Source organism: Rhinichthys klamathensis, unplaced genomic scaffold, assembly GCF_029890125.1.
Source record: "Rhinichthys klamathensis goyatoka isolate OS25496 unplaced genomic scaffold, OSU_Roscu_1.1 h1tg000223l_1, whole genome shotgun sequence".
Classification (NCBI taxonomy): domain Eukaryota; kingdom Metazoa; phylum Chordata; class Actinopteri; order Cypriniformes; family Leuciscidae; genus Rhinichthys; species Rhinichthys klamathensis.
This window is the reverse complement of record NW_026606747.1, coordinates 1,810,452-1,835,204: the sequence shown is the minus strand read 5'-3', so window position 1 is coordinate 1,835,204 and position 24,753 is coordinate 1,810,452. Positions and strand designations below refer to the sequence as shown.

The 24,753-nt window shown below is 48.2% G+C and overlaps 1 protein-coding gene across 1 annotated transcript in view; it reads left to right on the top strand.

Moving 5' to 3' along the window:
• Positions 1–24,753, top strand: part of mfrp (membrane frizzled-related protein) — a 118,573-nt gene that overhangs the window by 29,816 nt on the left and 64,004 nt on the right. The window contains exon 3 of the mRNA XM_056264626.1: positions 20,305–20,524. Within this exon, the coding sequence (XP_056120601.1) occupies positions 20,305–20,524 (220 nt within the window). The remainder of the gene's footprint in view (positions 1–20,304; positions 20,525–24,753) is intronic.

Sequence of the window (24,753 nt, the reverse complement as noted above, 5' to 3'; positions counted from 1 at the left end):
GATCGAAAAATCAAAACGACCAAAAAATAATGCCCAGCGGGCCTGACGAGCGTTAAGTCTCTTGGCGGAGCGGATGTATTCGAGGTTACGGTGGTCAGTCCAAACGATAAATGGAATACTGGTCCCCTCTAACCAGTGCCGCCACTCCCCCAAGGCTAACCGAACCGCCAAAAGCTCCCGGTTACCAACATCATAATTGCGCTCTGCCGGTGAAAGGCGATGGGAAAAGAAGGCGCACGGGTGAACCTTGTCATCAAGAGAAGAACGCTGCGACAAAATAGCCCCAACCCCTACATCGGAAGCATCGACCTCGACTATAAATTGTCTCTCAGGATCAGGGGTAACCAAAATGGGCGCGGAGGTGAACAACCTCTTGAGTCGATCGAACGCATCTTGTGCCATCTCTGACCAAACAAACTGAGACTTAGTCGAGGTGAGAGCAGAGAGAGGAGCGGCAACCTGACTGAAGTTACGAATGAATCGTCTGTAAAAATTAGCAAAACCTAAAAATCGCTGGAGGGCAACACGAGAATTAGGAACGGGCCAATCGAGGACCGCCCGCACCTTCTCGGGATCCATGCTGATTCCCTCAGCAGAGACCACCGAACCAAGGAAGGTGACAGACTGAGAAAGAAACACACATTTCTCAGACTTAGCGAAGAGACGGTTCTCAAGTAGACGTTGCAAAACCCGACGAACGTGTTGAACGTGTACTTCGAGTGAGGGTGAGAAAATGAGGATGTCGTCCAGATAAACGAAAACAAAGACATTTAACATGTCACGCAAAACGTCGTTGACCAACGCCTGAAAAACAGCGGGAGCGTTGACCAGCCCGAAAGGAAGAACGCGATACTCAAAGTGACCTATGGGGTGTTAAACGCGGTCTTCCATTCGTCTCCCTGCTTTATACGAACAAGATGGTAAGCATTTCGCAAATCCAATTTAGTAAAGATCTTTGCGCCCTGCAAGATCTCGAAAGCTGACGACATAAGGGGCAAGGGATAGCGGTTCTTGACCGTTATGTCGTTCAACCCCCGATAATCAATGCAAGGACGCACAGATCCATCCTTCTTCTTAACAAAGAAGAAACCAGCACCAGCTGGCGAGGAGGACGGAACAATAATTCCAGCGTCAAGGGATTCAGAGAGATACTTCTCTAAAGCCTCTCGTTCAGGCGCCGAGAGAGAATACAATCTACCGCGAGGCGGCGTGGTGCCAGGAAGGAGATCGATGCAACAATCGTAGGGGCGGTGAGGCGGTAGAGAAACGGCCCGGGAACGACTGAAAACCGCCCGCAAATCGTGGTACTCCTCCGGGACCCCAGACAGATCACCAGGTTCCTCCTGAAAAACAGACACAGAAGAAACCACAGGAATAGCAGACACTAAACAATTAACATGACATGAAAGACTCCAAGACAAAATGGTACTCTTGACCCAGTCAATATGAGGGCTATGCTGGACTAGCCAGGGATGTCCTAACACAACGGGGGTATAGGGGGACTGAAAAATGAGAATAGAAATAGTCTCTTGATGGTTTCCTGAGACGGTGAGACTCACCGGACTGGTGACACGGCGAACATTAGAGAGAATACTACCATCCAGGGCAAAGACGGTGGTGTTCCCCTTTAAGTCCACCAGGGGGATGTTATGTTCCCGGGCCCATCTCTCATCAATAAAGTTCCCCTCAGCCCCTGAGTCGATCAACGCGGGACATGAAACGGTGGAACCGGCCCAACGAAGGACGGCGGGCAGGGTGGTACAGGATCTGGATGAAGAGGACAAAACAGTCGCGCTCGCCAGTACTCCTCTGTCTACTGGCGAGCTCTGGCTTTTACTGGACACGAAGCTGCGAAGTGACCAGCCGAGCCGCAATAAAGACACAGTCTGTTGGAGATGCGACGTTGTTTCTCCTCTGGCAGAAGACGAATGCCACCCAACTGCATGGGCTCTGGATCAGGTCTAGCAGAGACAGGAAAAGGAGGTTCGCGAGGAGTGGAGGAAGCTGCACGGGCACGTCGCCGTTGCTCAAAGCATCTATCGAGGCGAATCGCCAGCTCTATCAGTTGGTCAAGCTGGGCCGGAGAACCGCGAGCATAAATCTCATCCTTTAAATCCACATTCAAACCCTCCAGGAAGCGCGCGACCAGAGCAGGTTCATTCCATTCAGCTGTGGTGGAAAGGGTGCGGAATTCAATCGCGAAATCAGCCACTGTTCTCCTCCCCTGGCGAATCGTGGTGAGAAGACGCGAAGCCTCGCGTCCGAAAACTGACTGGTCGAAAACTTTAATCATCTCGTCCTTAAAGAGATCAAAACAGTGACAGCAGGAAGTCCCAGCCTCCCAAACGGAGGTTCCCCACTCACGAGCGCGTCCAGTCAATAACGAAATCACATAGGCGATGCGGGCACGATCCTCCGCATAAGTCTGTGGTTGCAGGGAAAAAGCTACCTCACACTGAGTCAAAAAGGCTCTACATTCCGTAGGCTCACCTGCATAACATGGAGGATTGTTCACACGAGGTTCGGGAAGAGAAGGACGACTCTGAACAACCGGTGATTCCTGGTGAGCATGAAGGAGGCGTGCAGACAAATCATTAACCTGTGCGGCCAAACATTCCACCGCATTTCTGGCAGCAGATAATTCCTCCTCGTGACAACCCAGCATAGCTCCTTGGATCTCTACAGCAGAAAAAAAAGATTCCTCCTTTGCTGGATCCATCGTGGTCGGATTATTCTGTCAGGGTTGATACAAAAGGATCCAAAAGCAAAGGAAGTTCAATGCAAAGTCTTTAATGTCCAACGAAAACAGCTTTAAGAATAACAGCTCAGAACTAGAACAGAAAAAGGTGCTCTCCAGAAAGACAGCTTCTCAGTGGATACTTTGTCGGGAGAGATTATGAAGAACAGAAAATACTCTCAGAGTAAATGGTCCTTGAAGCTGGCAGCAGAGCAGAGAGAACAACGGATGAATCTCACCGAAGCAGGTCACAGGAGACAGGAGACAACAAGGCGAATACTGCTACACAAGACAAGACATAGGTAAGACTCCTTTAAACTGACAAAATGAGAGAACGTACTCACACAATAATCCGACACAGAACAGAGAGAACAAACACTAGAAGTAGACTGAGTAATTAGACAAGACAAGACACAGGTGTGAGCGGACAGCAGCGAGAGCGCTGATACTGATGATCAACAGGTGAAGGCAGAGCGCAAACATGACAGTATGTGTGTGCGCTGGAGAGTGAGAGAAATGGGTGTGTAAATGAGTGTGTGTGGTGGTATGAGAGTGAGAAAGAGCAGATAAGTAACCCAGATCCTGACAAGTTCAATGATGATCTTCATATGTAACAGGAACATTAATCATGATCAAGTCATTTTATATATATTTTATTCCCAAATAATTCGGAAACTTTCAAGTTTATAAAACGTGTACATCAGATGTAACTATGTATTTGAATCTTTTAATTCTGACAAGAACATTTAATAATGCATGCATAGCAAGGCTTTATTCCTAGAGCGTGTACATATAGTCCCCAGGAGACAAATGGATACAGTAACAATCCATCACTTTCAACCACTTGTTGAAACAACTGTCAAAATGGTTTTGAAAGAATTACAGTAGGAATGGTAAGATCACAGTACTGGTTGTCTGCAACTTCATACATCATCTGTCTCGGAAATCTGAAACAATAAAACTACATAATATATGCAGCTTAAAACAAAACAGATGTCTCCTATATATGCACGTCATTACATACATTATCATCAGATGAATGTGTGGTGGACTGACAGGACATGAAAATCCATCAATACTAAAAATAAATGTTTATGTTCACATGTGGACTAAACAGCAGTTAATAAACTATTGCTTCAACTGATCTCGAACTTCTTTAACTTCAGTAAACACAGAAATGAACCGATCAACTGCACAAACCACTGCTCAGCCATGAACTGTGGTCGAAAGCTGATGACGTAACATGCAGGTAGGCCCGCCCTCACGTGATACTGATTGGTCGATTGATAAGCTTAAATCTGATTGGTCGATTGATAAGCTTAAACCTGATTGGCTAAAGAGTACGACTGATCTGTGTAGGAGGACAGCCCTGCCAGGAAAGTCTAAAACACACACACACACACACACATCCAAGGCGATTCACATGTGAATGACGATTTGCACATTCATATTCAAGGATAAACTCGTACATTTTAAACATTCAAAGGTTTTTGTGCACAGTTGTATATCTACTAGTGCTGTCAAACGATTAAAATATTTAATCGCGATTAATCGCATTAATGTCATAGTTAACTCGCGATTAATCGCATTTTTATCTATTTTAAATGTCTCTTGATTTTGATTTTTTCTCATTGTAATGCTCTTATCAACATGGAAAAGTGGATCGGCTTGCTGTGTGCAAATGTTTTTTTATTGAAAACAACATTGGCATATACTGTGTTCAATTTCACACTAACATTCTCACTTGGAGCATATAATCTCTCACACAATGTAACACTGTCCATCAATTAAAGGGTGAAAGAAATACTGACGAGGTCCTGATATTGATGAGGGGTGGAGAATTCGCATCAGCTGTGTGTGTGCTTGGCCATCAAGTGGTACTTCAGACTGGACGTGCTGCGATGATGATAGCTCAGTTCACAACGACAAAACACACAGATCGCTTTGGTCTGTACACATAAAGAAGAGTCTCGGCTAGTAGGCTATATTGAGTCATTACATCACATCTGTAGAAGGAGTCCCGGCTAGTAGGCTATTATACGTCATTACGTCACATCTGTACACATAAAGAAGACTCTCGGCTAGTAGGCTATATTGAGTCATTACGTCACATCTGTACACATAAAGAAGAGTCTCGGCTAGTAGGCTATATTGAGTCATTACGTCACATCTGTACACATAAAGAAGAGTCTCGGCTAGTAGGCTATATTGAGTCATTACGTCACATCTGTACTCATAAAGAAGAGTCTCGGCTAGTAGGCTATATTGAGTCATTACGTCACATCTGTACACATAAAGAAGAGTCTCGGCTAGTAGGCTATATTGAGTCATTACGTCACATCTGTACACATAAAGAAGGAGTCTCGGCTAGTAGGCTATATTGAGTCATTATGTCACATCTGTACGCATAAAGAAGAGTCTCGGCTAGTAGACTATATTGAGTCATTACGTCACATCTGTACTCATAAAGAAGAGTCTCGGCTAGTAGGCTATATTGAGTCATTACGTCACATCTGTACACATAAAGAAGAGTCTCGGCTAGTAGGCTATATTGAGTCATTACGTCACATCTGTACACATAAAGAAGGAGTCTCGGCTAGTAGGCTATATTGAGTCATTACGTCACATCTGTACACATAAAGAAGGAGTCTCGGCTAGTAGGCTATATTGAGTCATTACGTCACATCTGTACACATAAAGAAGGAGTCTCGGCTAGTAGGGTATATTGAGTCATTACGTCACATCTGTACGCATAAAGGAGTCTCGGCTAGTAGGCTATATTGAGTCATTACGTCACATCTGTACACATAAAGAAGGAGTCTCGGCTAGTAGGCTATATTGAGTCATTACGTCACATCTGTACCCATAAAGAAGGAGTCTCGGCTAGTAGGCTATATTGAGTCATTACGTCACATCTGTACACATAAAGAAGAGTCTCGGCTAGTAGGCTATATTGAGTCATTACGTCACATCTGTACACATAAAGAAGGAGTCTCGGCTAGTATAGGCTATATTGAGTCATTACGTCACATCTGTACGCATAAAGGAGTCTCGGCTAGTAGGCTATATTGAGTCATTACGTAACATCTGTACACATAAAGAAGGAGTCTCGGCTAGTAGGCTATATTGAGTCATTACGTCACATCTGTACACATAAAGAGGAGTCTCGGCTAGTAGGCTATATTGAGTCATTACGTCACATCTGTACACATAAAGAAGGAGTCTCGGCTAGTAGGCTATATTGAGTCATTACGTCACATCTGTACCCATAAAGAAGGAGTCTCGGCTAGTAGGCTATATTGAGTCATTACGTCACATCTGTACACATAAAGAAGAGTCTCGGCTAGTAGGCTATATTGAGTCATTACGTCACATCTGTACACATAAAGAAGGAGTCTCGGCTAGTATAGGCTATATTGAGTCATTACGTCACATCTGTACACATAAAGAGGAGTCTCGGCTAGTAGGCTATATTGAGTCATTACGTCACATCTGTACACATAAAGAAGGAGTCTCGGCTAGTAGGCTATATTGAGTCATTACGTCACATCTGTACACATAAAGAGGAGTCTCGGCTAGTAGGCTATATTGAGTCATTACGTCACATCTGTACACATAAAGAAGAGTCTCGGCTAGTAGGCTATATTGAGTCATTACGTCACATCTGTACACATAAAGAAGAGTCTCGGCTAGTAGGCTATATTGAGTCATTACGTCACATCTGTACACATAAAGAAGGAGTCTCGGCTAGTAGGCTATATTGAGTCATTACGTCACATCTGTACACATAAAGAAGGAGTCTCGGCTAGTAGGCTATATTGAGTCATTACGTCACATCTGTACACATAAAGAAGGAGTCTCGGCTAGTAGGCTATATTGAGTCATTATGTCACATCTGTACGCATAAAGGAGTCTCGGCTAGTAGGCTATATTGAGTCATTACGTCACATCTGTACACATAAAGAAGGAGTCTCGGCTAGTAGGCTATATTGAGTCATTACGTCACATCTGTACCCATAAAGAAGGAGTCTCGGCTAGTAGGCTATATTGAGTCATTACGTCACATCTGTACACATAAAGAAGAGTCTCGGCTAGTAGGCTATATTGAGTCATTACGTCACATCTGTACACATAAAGAAGGAGTCTCGGCTAGTATAGGCTATATTGAGTCATTACGTCACATCTGTACACATAAAGAGGAGTCTCGGCTAGTAGGCTATATTGAGTCATTACGTCACATCTGTACACATAAAGAAGGAGTCTCGGCTAGTAGGCTATATTGAGTCATTACGTCACATCTGTACACATAAAGAAGAGTCTCGGCTAGTAGGCTATATTGAGTCATTACGTCACATCTGTACACATAAAGAAGAGTCTCGGCTAGTAGGCTATATTGAGTCATTACGTCACATCTGTACACATAAAGAAGAGTCTCGGCTAGTAGGCTATATTGAGTCATTACGTCACATCTGTACACATAAAGAAGAGTCTCGGCTAGTAGGCTATATTGAGTCATTACGTCACATCTGTACACATAAAGAAGGAGTCTCGGCTAGTAGGCTATATTGAGTCATTACGTCACATCTGTACACATAAAGAAGGAGTCTCGGCTAGTAGGCTATATTGAGTCATTACGTCACATCTGTACACATAAAGAAGGAGTCTCGGCTAGTATAGGCTATATTGAGTCATTACGTCACATCTGTACACATAAAGAAGTAGTCTCGGCTAGTATAGGCTATATTGAGTCATTACGTCACATCTGTACACATAAAGAAGAGTCTCGGCTAGTATAGGCTATACTGCATGTGAGGATGTTGGAGGTGGAGATTTATAGCCTTTTCTCACAGCACTTGATATAATTAAACTTATCAATTTGATGTCGGATCCAGAAAGGTTCAAACGACAATCATCAGTGACAACTAGAGATTCACCTGCTGTAAAATGCAAAAGACTTCGTTTGGACTTTGGAGTGGCTTCAGAAAAAAGGAGACTGGAACCGGACCATGCGAAAACAAGGATACATATCGGAAGGACATTACATGTAGTCACGCAATGCTGACGTTGTTAACATTAACAATTTGAGAACAAAGTATAATTTGCACGGTTTTGCGTGATATGATAACTTATAAGCGATCGTTAGATTTAATCAGCGAGATTTACTGCAATGTCAGAACCAGAACAAAAGTGGATGTTTCTTACTTGTTCAGATGACATTTTCCGGTGAAAATTCTTATGTTGGTCATACTTCCAAAAAGAATAATCTGTGATTCTGAATGCCAGTATCCACACCGGCGCGGAGACTGACAGCTGCACACTCTCCTCAAACATTGTGTTCATCCGCGCTGTGCCGTGTCGAGGGTGTTGAAGTACAACTCATGTAAAGTAGATAATTCCGCGAATGACTGCAATTGCAGATTTCGAACAGAGATGGCGACAAAGAGGAAAAACGCCGGACTGCAGCTTTAACAAATGAGTGCATGACCACTGTTGTAAACAGATAAATTATAATTATTATATGCTCTGCTGTTGTAATGGTGGCTGATTCATCGCAATGACAAGAGGATAGAGAATCCAAAATAAACTAGTCTTTATTGATAAACAATACAAAAACACAGGAGATATCTGGACCAAAACTGTAACTTTTGCTGAGAGACGAGGCAGAGAGTCCACTTGCACGCACTCTTTTAATGACAAAACTCCACATGAGTAGACAGGAACATCTGACCTAAAACACAACTACGATCCACCACAGAGAACAGCCTACTACGACTAGCAAAACCTAACTCACTTTAGGCCGTCACGTTAGGCCAGCGGTCCGCGAGCTGCTTAAAAGGTAGTCCGTGATAGGAGGTTAGCGGAACGCTGCGCGCCGCCCCCTAGATGATTTTTCGGGGGCCGGCCGACCGCGCCCGGCCGCAGGGGGGGACCGACGGGGCGGGCCAGAGGCGTCGCCTCGGGCCGGGGGGCCTCGGGGGCCCCGCGGGAGCCCGACGAAATTCGGCCCCCTCGCTCGCAATACGGGCATCGGCCACAGGGGGGCGACTCGCCGACCGCCTGCAGTCGTTTCGACGCGCGCCGAACAGGTTGCAGGCGGGCGCCCACGGAGCGCACGCGCCTACCCCTGACCGCCTTTTCGGGAAATTCCCTGACCACACCCACCGTCCACTGAGCGCCCTTTCGTCCCAAAGACAGCCTGTGACCGCCCCCTGACCACGCCCACTGACACAAACAGCCTATTCGTCCCCCTGACCGCCTTTGTGACAGCAAACGGCCTGTTCGCCCACGGGCAATCTAAGAGACGGCCCGGGGCCCCGCCCACTGACACGAACAGCTCATTCGTCCCCCTGACCGCCTGTGTGACAGCGAACGGCCTGTTCGCCCACGGGCAATCTAAGAGACGGCCCGGGGCCCCGCCCACTGACACGAACAGCTCATTCGTCCCCCTGACCGCCTGTGTGACAACGAACGGCCTGTTCGCCCACGGGCAATCTAAGAGACGGCCCGGGGCCCCGCCCACTGACACAAACAGCCTATTCGTCCCCCTGACCGCCTGTGTGACAACGAACGGCCTGTTCGCCCACGGGCAATCTAAGAGACGGCCCGGGGCCCCGCCCACTGACACAAACAGCCTATTCGTCCCCCTGACCGCCTGTGTGACAGCGAACGGCCTGTTCGCCCACGGGCAATCTAAGAGACGGCCCGGGGCCCCGCCCACTGACACGAACAGCTCATTCGTCCCCCTGACCTCCTGTGTGACAGCGAACGGCCTGTTGGCCAACGGGCAATCTAAGAGACGGCCCGGGGCCCCGCCCACTGACACGAACAGCTCATTCGTCCCCCTGACCTCCTGTGTGACAGCGAACGGCCTGTTGGCCAACGGGCAATCTAAGAGACGGCCCGGGGCCCCACCCACTGACACGAACAGCTCATTCGTCCCCCTGACCACCTGTGTGACAACGAACGGCCTGTTCGTCCACCACCACCACCACCGGGTGTATCTCGGGAACCAAGCCGAGTTGGAGCTCCAAACTCCGGGCCAGAGTATGGAGCCCCAAGTCGGCTTAGCTCCCGAGATACATCCGGTCAAATTCGGCATCCCACCTGTAGCTTGATAAGTTACACACTGGCCTTCAGCACATATGCTGAAATCCCCAATTCCTTACAGGGATTCACCAGCTGAAAATGTCTAACACTATGCACAATTATTGGCTGTAATGTACATGAGTGTGTTGTGGTGTGTCCCCTGAGTTGTGTACAGTAGGTTTGACCACATAAAACCACTGTCCTATAGGGCCTCTGTCAAATAAGTTGAAGGTGGGCAAAGTAAGGGCCCACCTGTAACTGATTTGACAGGGTCCCTTTGTGCACTCCGTGGTCAATGCATTAATAGGTCATATTTCATAATTATACATGTTTTATTACTCTAAACAGCCAGTACAGTGCACAGGGAAGACAATCCAACATGTTGGGGTACTTTACAGTTCACAATTATGCATTATTAGACTTAAATGGACATGTCCACGGAGTGCACAAAGGGGCCCTGTCGAACAAGTCACAGGTGGGCCCTTACTTTGCCCACCTGTAACTTATTCGACAGGGCCCCTTTGTGCACTCCGTGGTCAATGCATTAAAAGGTCATATTTCATAATTATACATGTTTTATTACTCTAAACAGCCAGTACAGTGCACAGGGAAGACAATCCAACATGTTGGGGTACTTTACAGTTCACAATTATGCATTATTAGACTTAAATGGACATGTCCACGGAGTGCACAAAGGGGCCCTGTCGAACAAGTTACAGGTGGGCCCTTACTTTGCCCACCTGTAACTTATTCGACAGGGCCCCTTTGTGCACTCCGTGGTCAATGCATTAATAGGTCATGTTTCGTAATTATAAATGTTTTATTACTCTAAAAAGCCAGTACAGTGCACAGGGAAGACAATCCAACATGTTGGGGTACTTTACAGTTCATAATTATGCATTATAAGCCTTAAAACGACATGTCCACGGAGTGCACAAAGGGGCCCTGTCAAATAAGTTACAGTTGGTATGTTTTTTTATATTTTGAGGTCATGGTTGATAAAAATGAATAAAATTGATTAAATATCAATTTTAGGTTCATCTTTGGGCCCCCCTGAGCAATTAGCAGCCTTCAGAACCCAGAAATCCCACTGTCCATGAACAGCCTGAATTTTTGAATGGTATAAGTTGCAGGTGGAACGTCCAGATCTCAGCCTCTGGACAGAATTTGGAGATGAAACCTGCACTCCTGTGCTCATCTGGGCACGCCCTGTCCCTGGTGTGAATTTCAAAGAGATTGGAGAAACTTGAAAATTCGACCCAAAAAATCTCAAAGGGGTATGTATCCCTTGGAGAATTTTTCAGTCAGATTTTCAAGTTTCTCCAAACTCCCTGAAATGCACAGCACTGTCGGGGCACGTCCAGACAAGGGCAGGAGTGCAGGTTTCAGCTCCCAATTCTGTCCAGAGGCTGAGATCTGGACGTTCCACCTGCAACTTATACCATTCAAAAATTCAGGCTGTTCATGGACAGTGGAATTTCTGGGTTCTGAAGGCTGCAAATCGCTCAGGGGGGCCCACAGATGAACCTAAAATTGATATTTAATCAATTTTATTCATTTTTATCAACCATGACCTCAAAATATAAAAAAACATACCAACTGTAACTTATTTGACAGGGCCCCTTTGTGCACTCCGTGGTCAATGCATTAATAGGTCATAATTCGTGATTTTTAATGTTTTTTATTACTTAAAAATAGAGTACAGTGCACAGGGAATACAATCCAACACATTGGGGTACTTTAGAGTTCACAATTATGCATTATTAGCCTTAAATGGGCATGTCCACGGAGTAAACAAAGGGGCCCTGTCAAATAAGTTACAGGTGTCAGGTCCCACTTGTAACTTGTTTGACAGGGCCCCTTAGCTCCCGAGATACATCCGGTCAAATTCGGCATCCCACCTGTAGCTTGATAAGTTACACACTGGCCTTCAGCACATATGCGGAAATCCCCAATTCCTTACAGGGATTCACCGGCTGAAAATGTCTAACACTATGCACAATTATTGGCTGTAATGTACATGAGTGTGTTGTGGTGTGTCCCCTGAGTTGTGTACAGTAGGTTTGACCACATAAAACCACTGTCCTATAGGGCCTCTGTCAAATAAGTTGAAGGTGGGCAAAGTAACGGCCCACCTGTAACTGATTTGACAGGGTCCCTTTGTGCACTCCGTGGTCAATGCATTAATAGGTCATATTTCATAATTATACATGTTTTATTACTCTAAACAGCCAGTACAGTGCACAGGGAAGACAATCCAACATGTTGGGGTACTTTACAGTTCACAATTATGCATTATTAGACTTAAATGGACATGTCCACGGAGTGCACAAAGGGGCCCTGTCGAACAAGTCACAGGTGGGCCCTTACTTTGCCCACCTGTAACTTATTCGACAGGGCCCCTTTGTGCACTCCGTGGTCAATGCATTAATAGGTCATGTTTCGTAATTATAAATGTTTTATTACTCTAAACAGCCAGTACAGTGCACAGGGAAGACAATCCAACATGTTGGGGTACTTTACAGTTCATAATTATGCATTATAAGCCTTAAAACGACATGTCCACGGAGTGCACAAAGGGGCCCTGTCAAATAAGTTACAGTTGGTATGTTTTTTTATATTTTGAGGTCATGGTTGATAAAAATGAATAAAATTGATTAAATATCAATTTTAGGTTCATCTTTGGGCCCCCCTGAGCAATTAGCAGCCTTCAGAACCCAGAAATTCCACTGTCCATGAACAGCCTGAATTTTTGAATGGTATAAGTTGCAGGTGGAACGTCCAGATCTCAGCCTCTGGACAGAATTTGGAGATGAAACCTGCACTCCTGTGCTCATCTGGGCACGCCCTGTCCATGGTGTGAATTTCAAAGAGATTGGAGAAACTTGAAAATTCGACCCAAAAAATCTCAAAGGGGTATGTATCCCTTGGAGAATTTTTCAGTCAGATTTTCAAGTTTCTCCAAACTCCCTGAAATGCACAGCACTGTCGGGGCACGTCCAGACAAGGGCAGGAGTGCAGGTTTCAGCTCCCAATTCTGTCCAGAGGCTGAGATCTGGACGTTCCACCTGCAACTTATACCATTCAAAAATTCAGGCTGTTCATGGACAGTGGAATTTCTGGGTTCTGAAGGCTGCAAATCGCTCAGGGGGGCCCACAGATGAACCTAAAATTGATATTTAATCAATTTTATTCATTTTTATCAACCATGACCTCAAAATATAAAAAAACATACCAACTGTAACTTATTTGACAGGGCCCCTTTGTGCACTCCGTGGTCAATGCATTAATAGGTCATAATTCGTGATTTTTAATGTTTTTATTACTTAAAAATAGAGTACAGTGCACAGGGAATACAATCCAACACGTTGGGGTACTTTAGAGTTCACAATTATGCATTATTAGCCTTAAATGGGCATGTCCACGGAGTGCACAAAGGGGCCCTGTCGAATAAGTTACAGGTGTCAGGTTCCACTTGTAACTTGTTTGACAGGGCCCCTTAATGCACTCCGTGGTCAATGCATTAATAGGTCATATTTCGTAAATATAAATATATTATTACTTACAATATCCAGTAAAGTGCACAGGAAAGACATTCAAACACGTTGGGGTACTTTACAGTTCATAATTATGCATTATTAGCCTTAAAACGACATGTCCACGGAGTGCACAAAGGGGCCCTGTCAAATAAGTTACAGGTGTCAGGTTCCACTTGTAACTTGTTTGACAGGGCCCCTTAATGCACTCCGTGGTCAATGCATTAATAGGTCATATTTCATAATTATACATGTTTTATTTCTCTAAACAGCCAGTACAGTGCACAGGGAAGACAATCCAACATGTTGGGGTACTTTACAGTTTATAATTATGCAATATTAGCCATAAAATGACATGTCCACGGAGTGCACAAAGGGGCCCTGTCAAATAAGTTACAGGTGTCAGGTTCCACTTGTAACTTGTTTGACAGGGCCCCTTAATGCACTCCGTGGTCAATGCATTAATAGGTCATATTTCATAATTATACATGTTTTATTTCTCTAAACAGCCAGTACAGTGCACAGGGAAGACAATCCAACATGTTGGGGTACTTTACAGTTCATAATTATGCAATATTAGCCATAAAATGACATGTCCACGGAGTGCACAAAGGGGCCCTGTCAAATAAGTTACAGGTGGAAGGTTCACCAAACGCCTATGAAAATGAATGGGATAAGTTGCACGTGTCAGTGGCTCCCGTGCGGCCCCCGGGGGTCCGAGGGGCCCCAAACTCGTCAAAAAGTTGCGTCACGTGGCCCTCTGCGACATACCGAGCGGGCGAGGTCGAGACGCGCCAAGTTTATTTTTAGCTATTTTTTATGCACCTCTCTGTCTCACATTGATCTCTATAGGAGCACATGTCTGCTAGGGTCAATTCAGCAGTTAGAATCAGAGGGCCTATTAGGCTCAGGAAGCATCTAGAGCCACGAAACTCTGGGGCCCGATTCGGGGGCCCGTGGCGGTCGTCCGTGGCGAATCTCGAGGTCCTGCGACCTTTTGACCCCCTTGAGCGGCTGTTTGTTTGACGTCCCACGTGCGACTTGTTCCATGGGGCTGTTGGTGGCCAATTAGCGTGAAAAAAAGTCAGAGGGACACGGAACTTTAGAACCCGTCCCCGGGGCCCGTGACGAGACGCGTGTGTCAGTTTCGGGCCGATCGGGCCTTTCCAACAAGCCGCTTTGCTGGAACCCACACTTAGAACCGATCTAGAACCACCAAATCCAGGATCTAGAACCGGGGGCCCCCGGACTACCGCCGTGCCGAGTTTGGGGCCGCTGCGACCTTTCGACCCCTTTTGGCCCCCCTTTGTTTGACGGCCCACGTGCAACTTGTTCCATGGGGCTGTTGGTGGCCAATTAGCGCCAAAAAAGGTCAGAGGGACGCGGAACTCTAGGGCCCGTCCCAGGGGCCCGTGACGGGACGCATACGTCAGTTTCGGGCCGATCGGACCTTTCTGTCCACCCTTCGGCGAGCACATGGTCCGATTAATGGCCGCCCTCTCTCACACATAGACATACATGCAGTCAGAGTGAACCAAAGTGAGGAGATTTTTGCACTGCAAAAACACACACTTGGAACCGATCTAGAACCCTGCGACCCGGGATCTAGAACCGGGGGCCCCTCGACTACCAGGGCGGGGAATTTGGAGGCGGTGCGACCTTTCGACCCCTGCATTTCCGCCCGCCCACGTGCAACTTGTTCAATGCAAACTTCACAGGCGCTTCCCGGTCAAGGGGGTCTTTTTTCGGGCAAACGAGCTGTTTTGGACACGGAACTCTAGAACCCGTCCCCGGGGCCCGTGGTGGGACGCATACGTCAGTTTCGGGACAATCGGGCGTTTCCTTCAAACCGTTTGGCCGAAACACATACCTAGAACCGATCTAGAACTGCGCGACCCGTGATCTAGAACCGGGGGCCCCCGGACTAGCGCCGTGCCGAATTTGGGGCCCCTGCGACCTTTCGACCCCTTTTGGCCCCCCTTTGTTTGACGGCCCACGTGCAACTTGTTCCATGGGGCTGTTGGTGGCCAATTAGCGCGAAAAAAGGTCAGAGGGACACGGAACTCTAGAACCCGTCCCAGGGGCCCGTGAGGGGACACATAAGTCAGTTTCGGGTCGATCGGACCTTTCTGTCACACGTTCCACGAAACACCTGTGAAAATGAATGGGATAAGTTGCAAGTGTCAGTGGCCCCTGTTCGGCCCCCGGGGGTCCAACGGGCCCCAAACACTGCGTGCCGGGCCCCCTCGGGCCCCCGAACGACATATCAGGAGGACGGGTCTCTAGAACTCAGGGCTCATTTTTTTTCCACACTTGTTCAAGTTTCTCTCAAAAGCATCTTGCACTCATAGTGAGCTCATAGACTGACATTCCCTCTCGAAGGGTCAAACTGAAAACACACTCGGAACCGATCTAGAACCCGGCGACCCGGGATCTAGAACCGGGGGCCCCCGGACTACCACCGTGTCGAGTTTGGGGCCGCTGCGACCTTTCGACCCCTTTTGGCCCCCGTTTGTTTGACGGCCCACGTGCAACTTGTTCCATGGGGCTGTTCGTGGCCAATTAGCGCGAAAAAAAGTCCGAGGGACGCGGAACTCTAGAACCCGTCCCCGGGGCCCGTGGCGGGACGCATACGTCAGTTTCGGGACAATCGGGCGTTTCCTTCAAACCGTTTGGCCGAAACACATACCTAGAACCGATCTAGAACCGCGCGACCCGTGATCTAGAACCGGGGGCCCCCGGACTAGCGCCGTGCCGAATTTGGGGCCCCTGCGACCTTTCGACCCCTTTTGGCCCCCCTTTGTTTGACGGCCCACGTGCAACTTGTTCCATGGGGCTGTTGGTGGCCAATTAGCGCGAAAAAAGGTCAGAGGGACACGGAACTCTAGAACCCGTCCCAGGGGCCCGTGAGGGGACACATAAGTCAGTTTCGGGTCGATCGGACCTTTCTGTCACACGTTCCACGAAACACCTGTGAAAATGAATGGGATAAGTTGCAAGTGTCAGTGGCCCCTGTTCGGCCCCCCGAGGTCCCACGGGCCCCAAACGCTGCGTGCCGGGCCCCCTCGGGCCCCCGAACGACATATCAGGGGGACGGGTCTCCAGAACTCAGGGCTCATTTTTTTCCCTCCCTTGTTCAAGTTTCTCTCAAAAGCATCTTGCACTCATAGTGAGCTCATAGACTGACATTCCCTCTCGAAGGGTCAAACTGAAAACACACTCGGAACCGATCTAGAACCCGGCGACCCGGGATCTAGAACCGGGGGCCCCCGGACTACCACCGTGTCGAGTTTGGGGCCGCTGCGACCTTTCGACCCCTTTTGGCCCCCGTTTGTTTGACGGCCCACGTGCAACTTGTTCCATGGGGCTGTTGGTGGCCAATTAGCGCGAAAAAAAGTCAGAGGGACGCGGAACTCTAGAACCCGTCCCCGGGGCCCGTGACGAGACGCATGTATCAGTTTCGGGCCGATCGGGCCTTTCCAACAAGCCGTTTTGCTGAAACCCATACTTAGAACCGATCTAGAACCACCAAATCCATTATCTAGAACCGGGGGCCCCCGGACTACCGCCGTGCCGAGTTTGGGGCCGCTGCGACCTTTCGACCCCTTTTGGCCCCCGTTTGTTTGACGGCCCACGTGCAACTTGTTCCATGGGGCTGTTGGTGGCCAATTAGCGCCAAAAAAGGTCAGAGGGACGCGGAACTCTAGGGCCCGTCCCAGGGGCCCGTGACGGGACGCATACGTCAGTTTCGGGCCGATCGGACCTTTCTGTCCACCCTTCAGCGAGCACATGGTCCGATTAATGGCCGCCCTCTCTCACACATAGACATACATGCAGTCAGAGTGAACCAAAGTGAGGAGATTTTTGCACTGCAAAAACACACACTTGGAACCGATCTAGAACCCTGCGACCCGGGATCTAGAACCGGGGGCCCCTCGACTACCAGGGCAGGGAATTTGGAGGCGGTGCGACCTTTCGACCCCTGCATTTCCGCCCGCCCACGTGCAACTTGTTCAATGCAAACTTCACAGGCGCTTCCCGGTCAAGGGGGTCTTTTTTCGGGCAAACGAGCTGTTTCGGACGCGGAACTCTAGAACCCGTCCCCGGGGCCCGTGGCGGGACGCATACGTCAGTTTCGGGACAATCGGGCGTTTCCTTCAAACCGTTTGGCCGAAACACATACCTAGAACCGATCTAGAACCGCGCGACCCGTGATCTAGAACCGGGGGCCCCCGGACTACCGCCGTGCCGAGTTTGGGGCCCCTGCGACCTTTCGACCCCTTTTGGCCCCCCTTTGTTTGACGGCCCACGTGCAACTTGTTCCATGGGGCTGTTGGTGGCCAATTAGCGCGAAAAAAGGTCAGAGGGACACGGAACTCTAGAACCCGTCCCAGGGGCCCGTGAGGGGACACATAAGTCAGTTTCGGGTCGATCGGACCTTTCTGTCACACGTTCCACGAAACACCTGTGAAAATGAATGGGATAAGTTGCAAGTGTCAGTGGCCCCTGTTCGGCCCCCGGGGGTCCAACGGGCCCCAAACACTGCGTGCCGGGCCCCCTCGGGCCCCCGAACGACATATCAGGAGGACGGGTCTCTAGAACTCAGGGCTCATTTTTTTTCCACACTTGTTCAAGTTTCTCTCAAAAGCATCTTGCACTCATAGTGAGCTCATAGACTGACATTCCCTCTCGAAGGGTCAAACTGAAAACACACTCGGAACCGATCTAGAACCCGGCGACCCGGGATCTAGAACCGGGGGCCCCCGGACTACCACCGTGTCGAGTTTGGGGCCGCTGCGACCTTTCGACCCCTTTTGGCCCCTGTTTATGTGACTTCCCACGTGCAACTTGTTCCATGGGGCTGTTGGTGGCCAATTAGCGCGAAAAAAGGTCCGAGGGACGCGGAACTTTAGAACCCGTCCCCGGGGCCCGTGACGAGACGCGTGTGTCAGTTTCGGGCCGATCGGGCCTTTCCAACAAGCCGCTTTGCTGGAACCCACACTTAGAACCGATCTAGAACCACCAAATCCAGGATCTAGAACCGGGGGCCCCCGGACTACCGCCGTGCCGAGTTTGGGGCCGCTGCGACCTTTCGACCCCTTTTGGCCCCCGTTTGTTTGACGGCCCACGTGCAACTTGTTCCATGGGGCTGTTGGTGGCCAATTAGCGCGAAAAAAGGTCAGAGGGACGCGGAACTCTAGAACCCGTCCCAGGGGCCCGTGACGGGACGCATACGTCAGTTTCAGGCCGATCGGACCTCTCTGTCCACCCTTCGAGGAGCACGTGGCCTGAGACTAAGACCATGGTGAAGTTCGGGTGGTCAGGGGACCCCCCAGGCACTCCGTGGCAATGAAGAAGAGGATAGGTTGTTAGGGGTCAAAAAAGGCTCCTCGTGGTACTGAGGAAGACTGTGGTGAAGTTCAGGTGGTTAGGGGACCCCCCAGGCACTCCGTGGCAATGAAGAAGAGGACAGGTGGTTAGGGGTCGAAAAAGGCTCCCCGTGGCACTGAGGAAGACTGTGGTGAAGTTCAGGTGGTTAGGGGACCCCATAGGCACTCCGTAGCAATGAAGAAGAGGACAGGCGTTTAGGGGTCGAAACAGGCACTTCGTGGACCACGAGGAAGACTATGGTGAAGTTTGGGTGGTTAGGGGACCCCACAGGCACTTCGTGGCGATGAAGGAGAGAAAAGGTAGTTAGGGGTCGAAATAGGCCCTCCGTGGCACTGAGGAGGACTATGGTGAAGAGCAGGTAGTTGGCGGACCCCAAAAGCACTTGGTGGACCACCCAGTAGTGCACTGGCACCCCTATAGGCTACCACACAGAGCCTATGTTAATTTATGCTGATTTTGGCTACTTTATATGCGATTTCGGAAAGAGTACCACTCACCATCCGAATAAGCAGGATCTGGCGTCCTTTTCGAGCACGCGGACTTCGGAGTGCATATGATGACGATGGCAACTTAAATGAATGGGAAAATTCCCACAGACAGCCTGGGTTCCCTTACTAAAATCCAAGGCCTTAAAGGTGACATATTATGCCCCTTTTCACAAGATGTATTATAAATCTATGGTATCCCCAGAATGTGTCTGTGAAATTTCAGCTCAAAAATCCCCCCAGATCTTTTTTTATAGCTTGTCAAATTTCCCCTTTTTATTTTAATTTTTATATAATTTCCCCGTGGATATATTTATGTAGTTGTGGAGTTACATTGATTAATCTCATCGACTTGCATGTACCGTCATGTTTAACTTTTACACAAGTTGAGACAGTTCCCTGAGGTCTTTATAAGACAACTGTGACATGTTTTGGTCAAATAGTGTTCAGTGCTCATCTGTGGTCAACGACAGAACAGTTTGCATGCTTTGCTCGAACTTTTGCCACTGCGTTGTAAAAACCAAATGGTGGCGTTGTGGGTGTAAACATGCAGATTAAGTGGCGGTAATATTATAATAAGATCCTCTTCCTACGTCAGAAGGGGAGCGAAATCTGATCGGCCTATTTTTTGACATGATTGCAGAGAAAGGCTCACCAAAAGAAAGTTACTGGGTTGTCACTTTTCAGGTTTTCTGGGTTGGAAGATGCACCGGGGACCCGATTATAGCACTTAAACAAGGAAAAAGTCAGATTTTCATGATATGTCCCCTATGTCCACTTAGTTAATACTAATGGATAAAATAATAATAATAATAAAGCTAAGATAAGTAAAGTTAATTTTAAAAAAGCTCTAGTAGCATTCTGTTGCAGATGCCCTTTGGTTTGCTATTTTGTATCTATCAGTCAGACATTTTAAATGTGACTTAAGTGTCCAGTCCAAATACTCTAGGGCCCATGCGTGACTGTATGTAAACATATAGAGCATACACAATCAAATGCATACATTTCATATGAATACCCTTTTCAACTTTCTTTTCAATATGAATGAGCTTTTTATCTGTTTTTACAGAATGTGGTGGCGTGTTGACGGATTCTGGGGGGACTCTCAGTTCTCCAAATCACCCAGACTTGTATCCTCCTGATTCTCACTGTGTATGGGTGATCAGGGTGTCTCCTCCTTTCCTGGTGCAGATCCAAGTGTCATCTCTGGCTATTGAGGGACCCTCTCCTTGCTTGTTTGATTGGCTAGAAGTCAGAGAGGAGACAGAGAAGACATCTGCTGTCACAAGGTTTGTTCAATTCAATTCAATTCAAATTTATTTGTATAGCGCTTTTCACAATACATATTGTTTCAAAGCAGCTTTACAGAAAGTGCATTTCAGAAATGTACATGGATAAAATACATTTAGTTAATCATGTAATAATTTAGGGCATAACATATCTCCGGTGTTGAGTCGTCTCTTCACAGGCATTGAGTCGTCTCATCGCAGGTGTTGGGGCATCTGAAGTCTCCGTAAGAGGCTGGATACAAACTGGAGCTGACGAACGCCATTTTCTTTGGGACTCGCGTCCCAAGCTAACAGCAGAAAAGCAAAAGGGAAATAATTAGCATAGCTGCTGTTCATAATGATTTCCATAACACGAGAGTAGATGTTAAAAACTTGAAGACAGTGACTCTGGCGTCCCAGAGTCACCCCCCTCCGTCCCCCACTCAACTCAGCCCAGCTTACTGACCTCTACATCCCTCCTGCTGCTGAGACCTAACCACAATCTCACAATCTCTCCGCAACCGAGCCATACGCGCCAACCCGTTTGACTAAGGCTGTCGAGCCCCACTGGTGCGTTAATGCAGTTTCAGTGGCAACGGTTCCGTATGGCATACCACCTACCGCAAAACACAGTATTTGCCCAACCACCCGTCATTCACGCAATATACACAGGAACGTAATGACTGTAAATACTATGCAACCTATACAAATAACCTGCAGACTCTTCAAGTTTTATAATATTAAATGCATTTGATCTGATTCAACAGTGGTATAAAAAGGTAAGCATTATGTGAATGCTTGGCAAAAGAGATGCGTTTTTAATCTAGTTTTAAACTGGGACAGCGAGTCTGAGCCTCGAACAATATCAGGAAGGCTATTCCAGAGTTTAGGAGCTAAATGTGAGAACGCCCTCCCTCCTTTAGTGGACTTAGATATCCTAGGAATGACCAGAAGCCTCGAATTTAGTGATCTTAAAGAACGCGATGGATTGTAGGGCGATAGAAGGTCCATTAAATACACAGGAGCTTAAACCATTTAGGGCTTTATAGGTCAGTAGTAGTACTTTGTAATTGATACGGAACTTGATAGGTAACCAGTGTAGAGATGATAAAATTGGTGTTATATGATCATATTTTCTTGACCTAGTAAGAACTCTAGCAGCAGCATTTTGCACTAACTGTAGCTTGTTTATTGAGGATGCCGGACAACTGGCTAATAAAGCATTACAGTAATCTAGTCTCGAGGTCATGAATGTGTCACGGGTGACAAAAACGCTCGGTGAGCGGAACCTTCTCCCGAGCGCCGAGTTCCTAGAGGGAAGCAATTGTGTGCGACACCTCCCACTCCGGTTCCGGGTGTTACCGAAAATATTGCCAGACCTGATTGGCGCTAATGCACTGCAGGTGCGGGAGAGAGAGGAGTGGCGCTCACAGGCTTCCTGTTTGACAAACCAAAGATAAAAAGGGCCTTTCAGAGAAGTTAGGAAAAAAAGGACGGGGGAGGGAAACTGGTTTTACTCGGAACAGTGTTGGGCACAAGTTTACTCGGGGAAGTTGTCTGGGTGTGGAGGTCGCCCATTGAAGCCTGCTGGATCAGAGTCCGTCTGTGGAAATCTGCTGGACTGACTTATCGTTTGGACCGGCGCTGTGGAGGGAGAGGGAAAGATAAGTGAATTGATTCCCTCTCATGAACATTTGAAAAGCTCAAAGAGGATGCAGTGAATGTAAATCCAACTGTTGGAGAAGCTATGTGTTTCAGCGTGTGCTGAGGAGGAACTGAAGAGTAAATATCTCCCACGAGAGTGTAACGAATGGATTGAAGCCTTTGATCAGCCCTATCGTGTGAGTGAATTGCAGTGCTTTTGCCCTATTTATACACATTGATTCATTGCTGTGGATTTGAACACGAGTGTGGTGTGCTTTTGCTGAGAAGTGGCCCCAACCCATGCTTACACGTTTGTGGAAAGTTGTTATTATATCTGCTCTCCATCAGAAGCCAGAGTGATACAGCTGAGCTGGAAAGTACTTTGTACTGTGAAGAATCCTTACCTTTCTACTCACTGTCTGAGTTTGGAAGTATGCAGCATCGCTGATGAAGTAAGCTTTTAGACCACCGTCTCATTACTGTGCACCGATGTAAGTACTTTGTACTGTGAAGAATCCTTACCTGTCTACTTATCTTCTGAGCCCCGAAGTGTGCAGCTATCGCTGGAAAAGGAGTGTTTACCTGTCTACTTACCTTCTGAGCCCCGAATTGTGCGGCTATCGCTGGAAGAGGAGTGTTCATCTGACTATCTTCCTTCAGAGTCTAAGGTGTGCAGCTATCGCTGGAAGAAGAGTGCTTACCTGTCTATCTACCTTCGGGGCCATGGAGTGTGTAACATCCCGGGGAAGGAGCCCTCGATCTGCCAAGCTGCTCCGGGGAGAAGGCCCAGCAACCGTTGCCATCCTTTTCTTACTTCCATAAATACAGTGCTTAATAAAGATTGTTACTCCTTTGAAACTACCTCTGTTTCTGTGTCCCTCTGTTGCGTGCCCGTGGTGTCGGCTCCTCGCGGTGGTGTCTGGAGTCAGGGGCGGCTGGTCATACGAGTCCGCCCCGGCCTGCACCGGTGACACAAAGTGGCGTAGTCGGCAGGATTCACACCGTGAGTTGTAGCGGCCACAGGTACGCGATGGCGGACGAAGAGGCACCAGCGGCTCGTCCACAGTCATGCCGATCTTTATGGGGGCACCCTGAGCACAGCAGCAGCCACAAACAAGTGACTATACGACCGGACTGCCCGGGAGGCCCCGTTGCTACCCGGAGAGCGAGTGCTGGTGACAGACAACCGGCGCCCAGGGAAGGGGAAGCTCAGCGACCGTTGGGAGTCGATCCCGTATGTGGTAGAGCGACGGCAAGGGCCAGAGGCCCCAGTTTACTCAGTACGACCCGAGGGAAAACCAGGACCAATACGGGTGTTGCACCGAAATTTGCTCCGACCATGTCCGAACTACCCGCAGCCGGCGGCCGAGGCCCCAAGTGTGCCGCTGGTCCGAGAGATGCCCATGATAGGGTGGGCTGTGGTCCCGAGAGACCCCGAGGTGGATGCCGTAATTGCACCACCCTCGCCGCCTCGACGATCGCAGCGGGACACCCGAGGACAACCACCTGTGAGGTATGGCGAGTGGAGGTAGAGATCCCGGTTCTAGGGACTAGAACCGATTGGCAAGGGGGGATGTCACGGGTGACAAAAACGCTCGGTGAGCGGAACCTTCTCCCGAGCGCCGAGTTCCTAGAGGGAAGCAATTGTGTGCGACACCTCCCACTCCGGTTCCGGGTGTTACCGAAAATATTGCCAGACCTGATTAGCGCTAATGCACTGCAGGTGCGGGAGAGAGAGGAGTGGCGCTCACAGGCTTTCTGTTTGACAAACCAAAGATAAAAAGGGCCATTCAGAGAAGTTAGGAAAAAAGGACGGGGGAGGGAAACTGGTTTTACTCGGAACAGTGTTGGGCACAAGTTTACTCGGGGAAGTTGTCTGGGTGTGGAGGTCGCCCATTGAAGCCTGCTGGATCAGAGTCCGTCTGTGGAAATCTGCTGGACTGACTTATCGTTTGGACTGGCGCTGTGGAGGGAGAGGGAAAGATAAGTGAATTGATTCCCTCTCATGAACATTTGAAAAGCTCAAAGAGGATGCAGTGAATGTAAATCCAACTGTTGGAGAAGCTATGTGTTTCAGCGTGTGCTGAGGAGGAACTGAAGAGTAAATATCTCCCACGAGAGTGTAACGAATGGATTGAAGCCTTTGATCAGCCCTATCGTGTGAGTGAAATGCAGTGCTTTTGCCCTATTTATACACATTGATTCATTGCTGTGGATTTGAGGTGAACACGAGTGTGGTGTGCTTTTGCTGAGAAGTGGCCCCAACCCATGCTTACACGTTTGTGGAAAGTTGTTATTATATCTGCTCTCCATCAGAAGCCAGAGTGATACAGCTGAGCTGGAAAGTACTTTGTACTGTGAAGAATCCTTACCTTTCTACTCACTGTCTGAGTTTGGAAGTATGCAGCATCTAAGCTTTTAGACCACCGTCTCATTACTGTGCACCGACGAAAGTACTTTGTACTGTGAAGAATCCTTACCTGTCTACTTATCTTCTGAGCCCCGAAGTGTGCAGCTATCGCTGGAAAAGGAGTGTTTACCTGTCTACTTACCTTCTGAGCCCCGAATTGTGCGGCTATCGCTGGAAGAGGAGTGTTCATCTGACT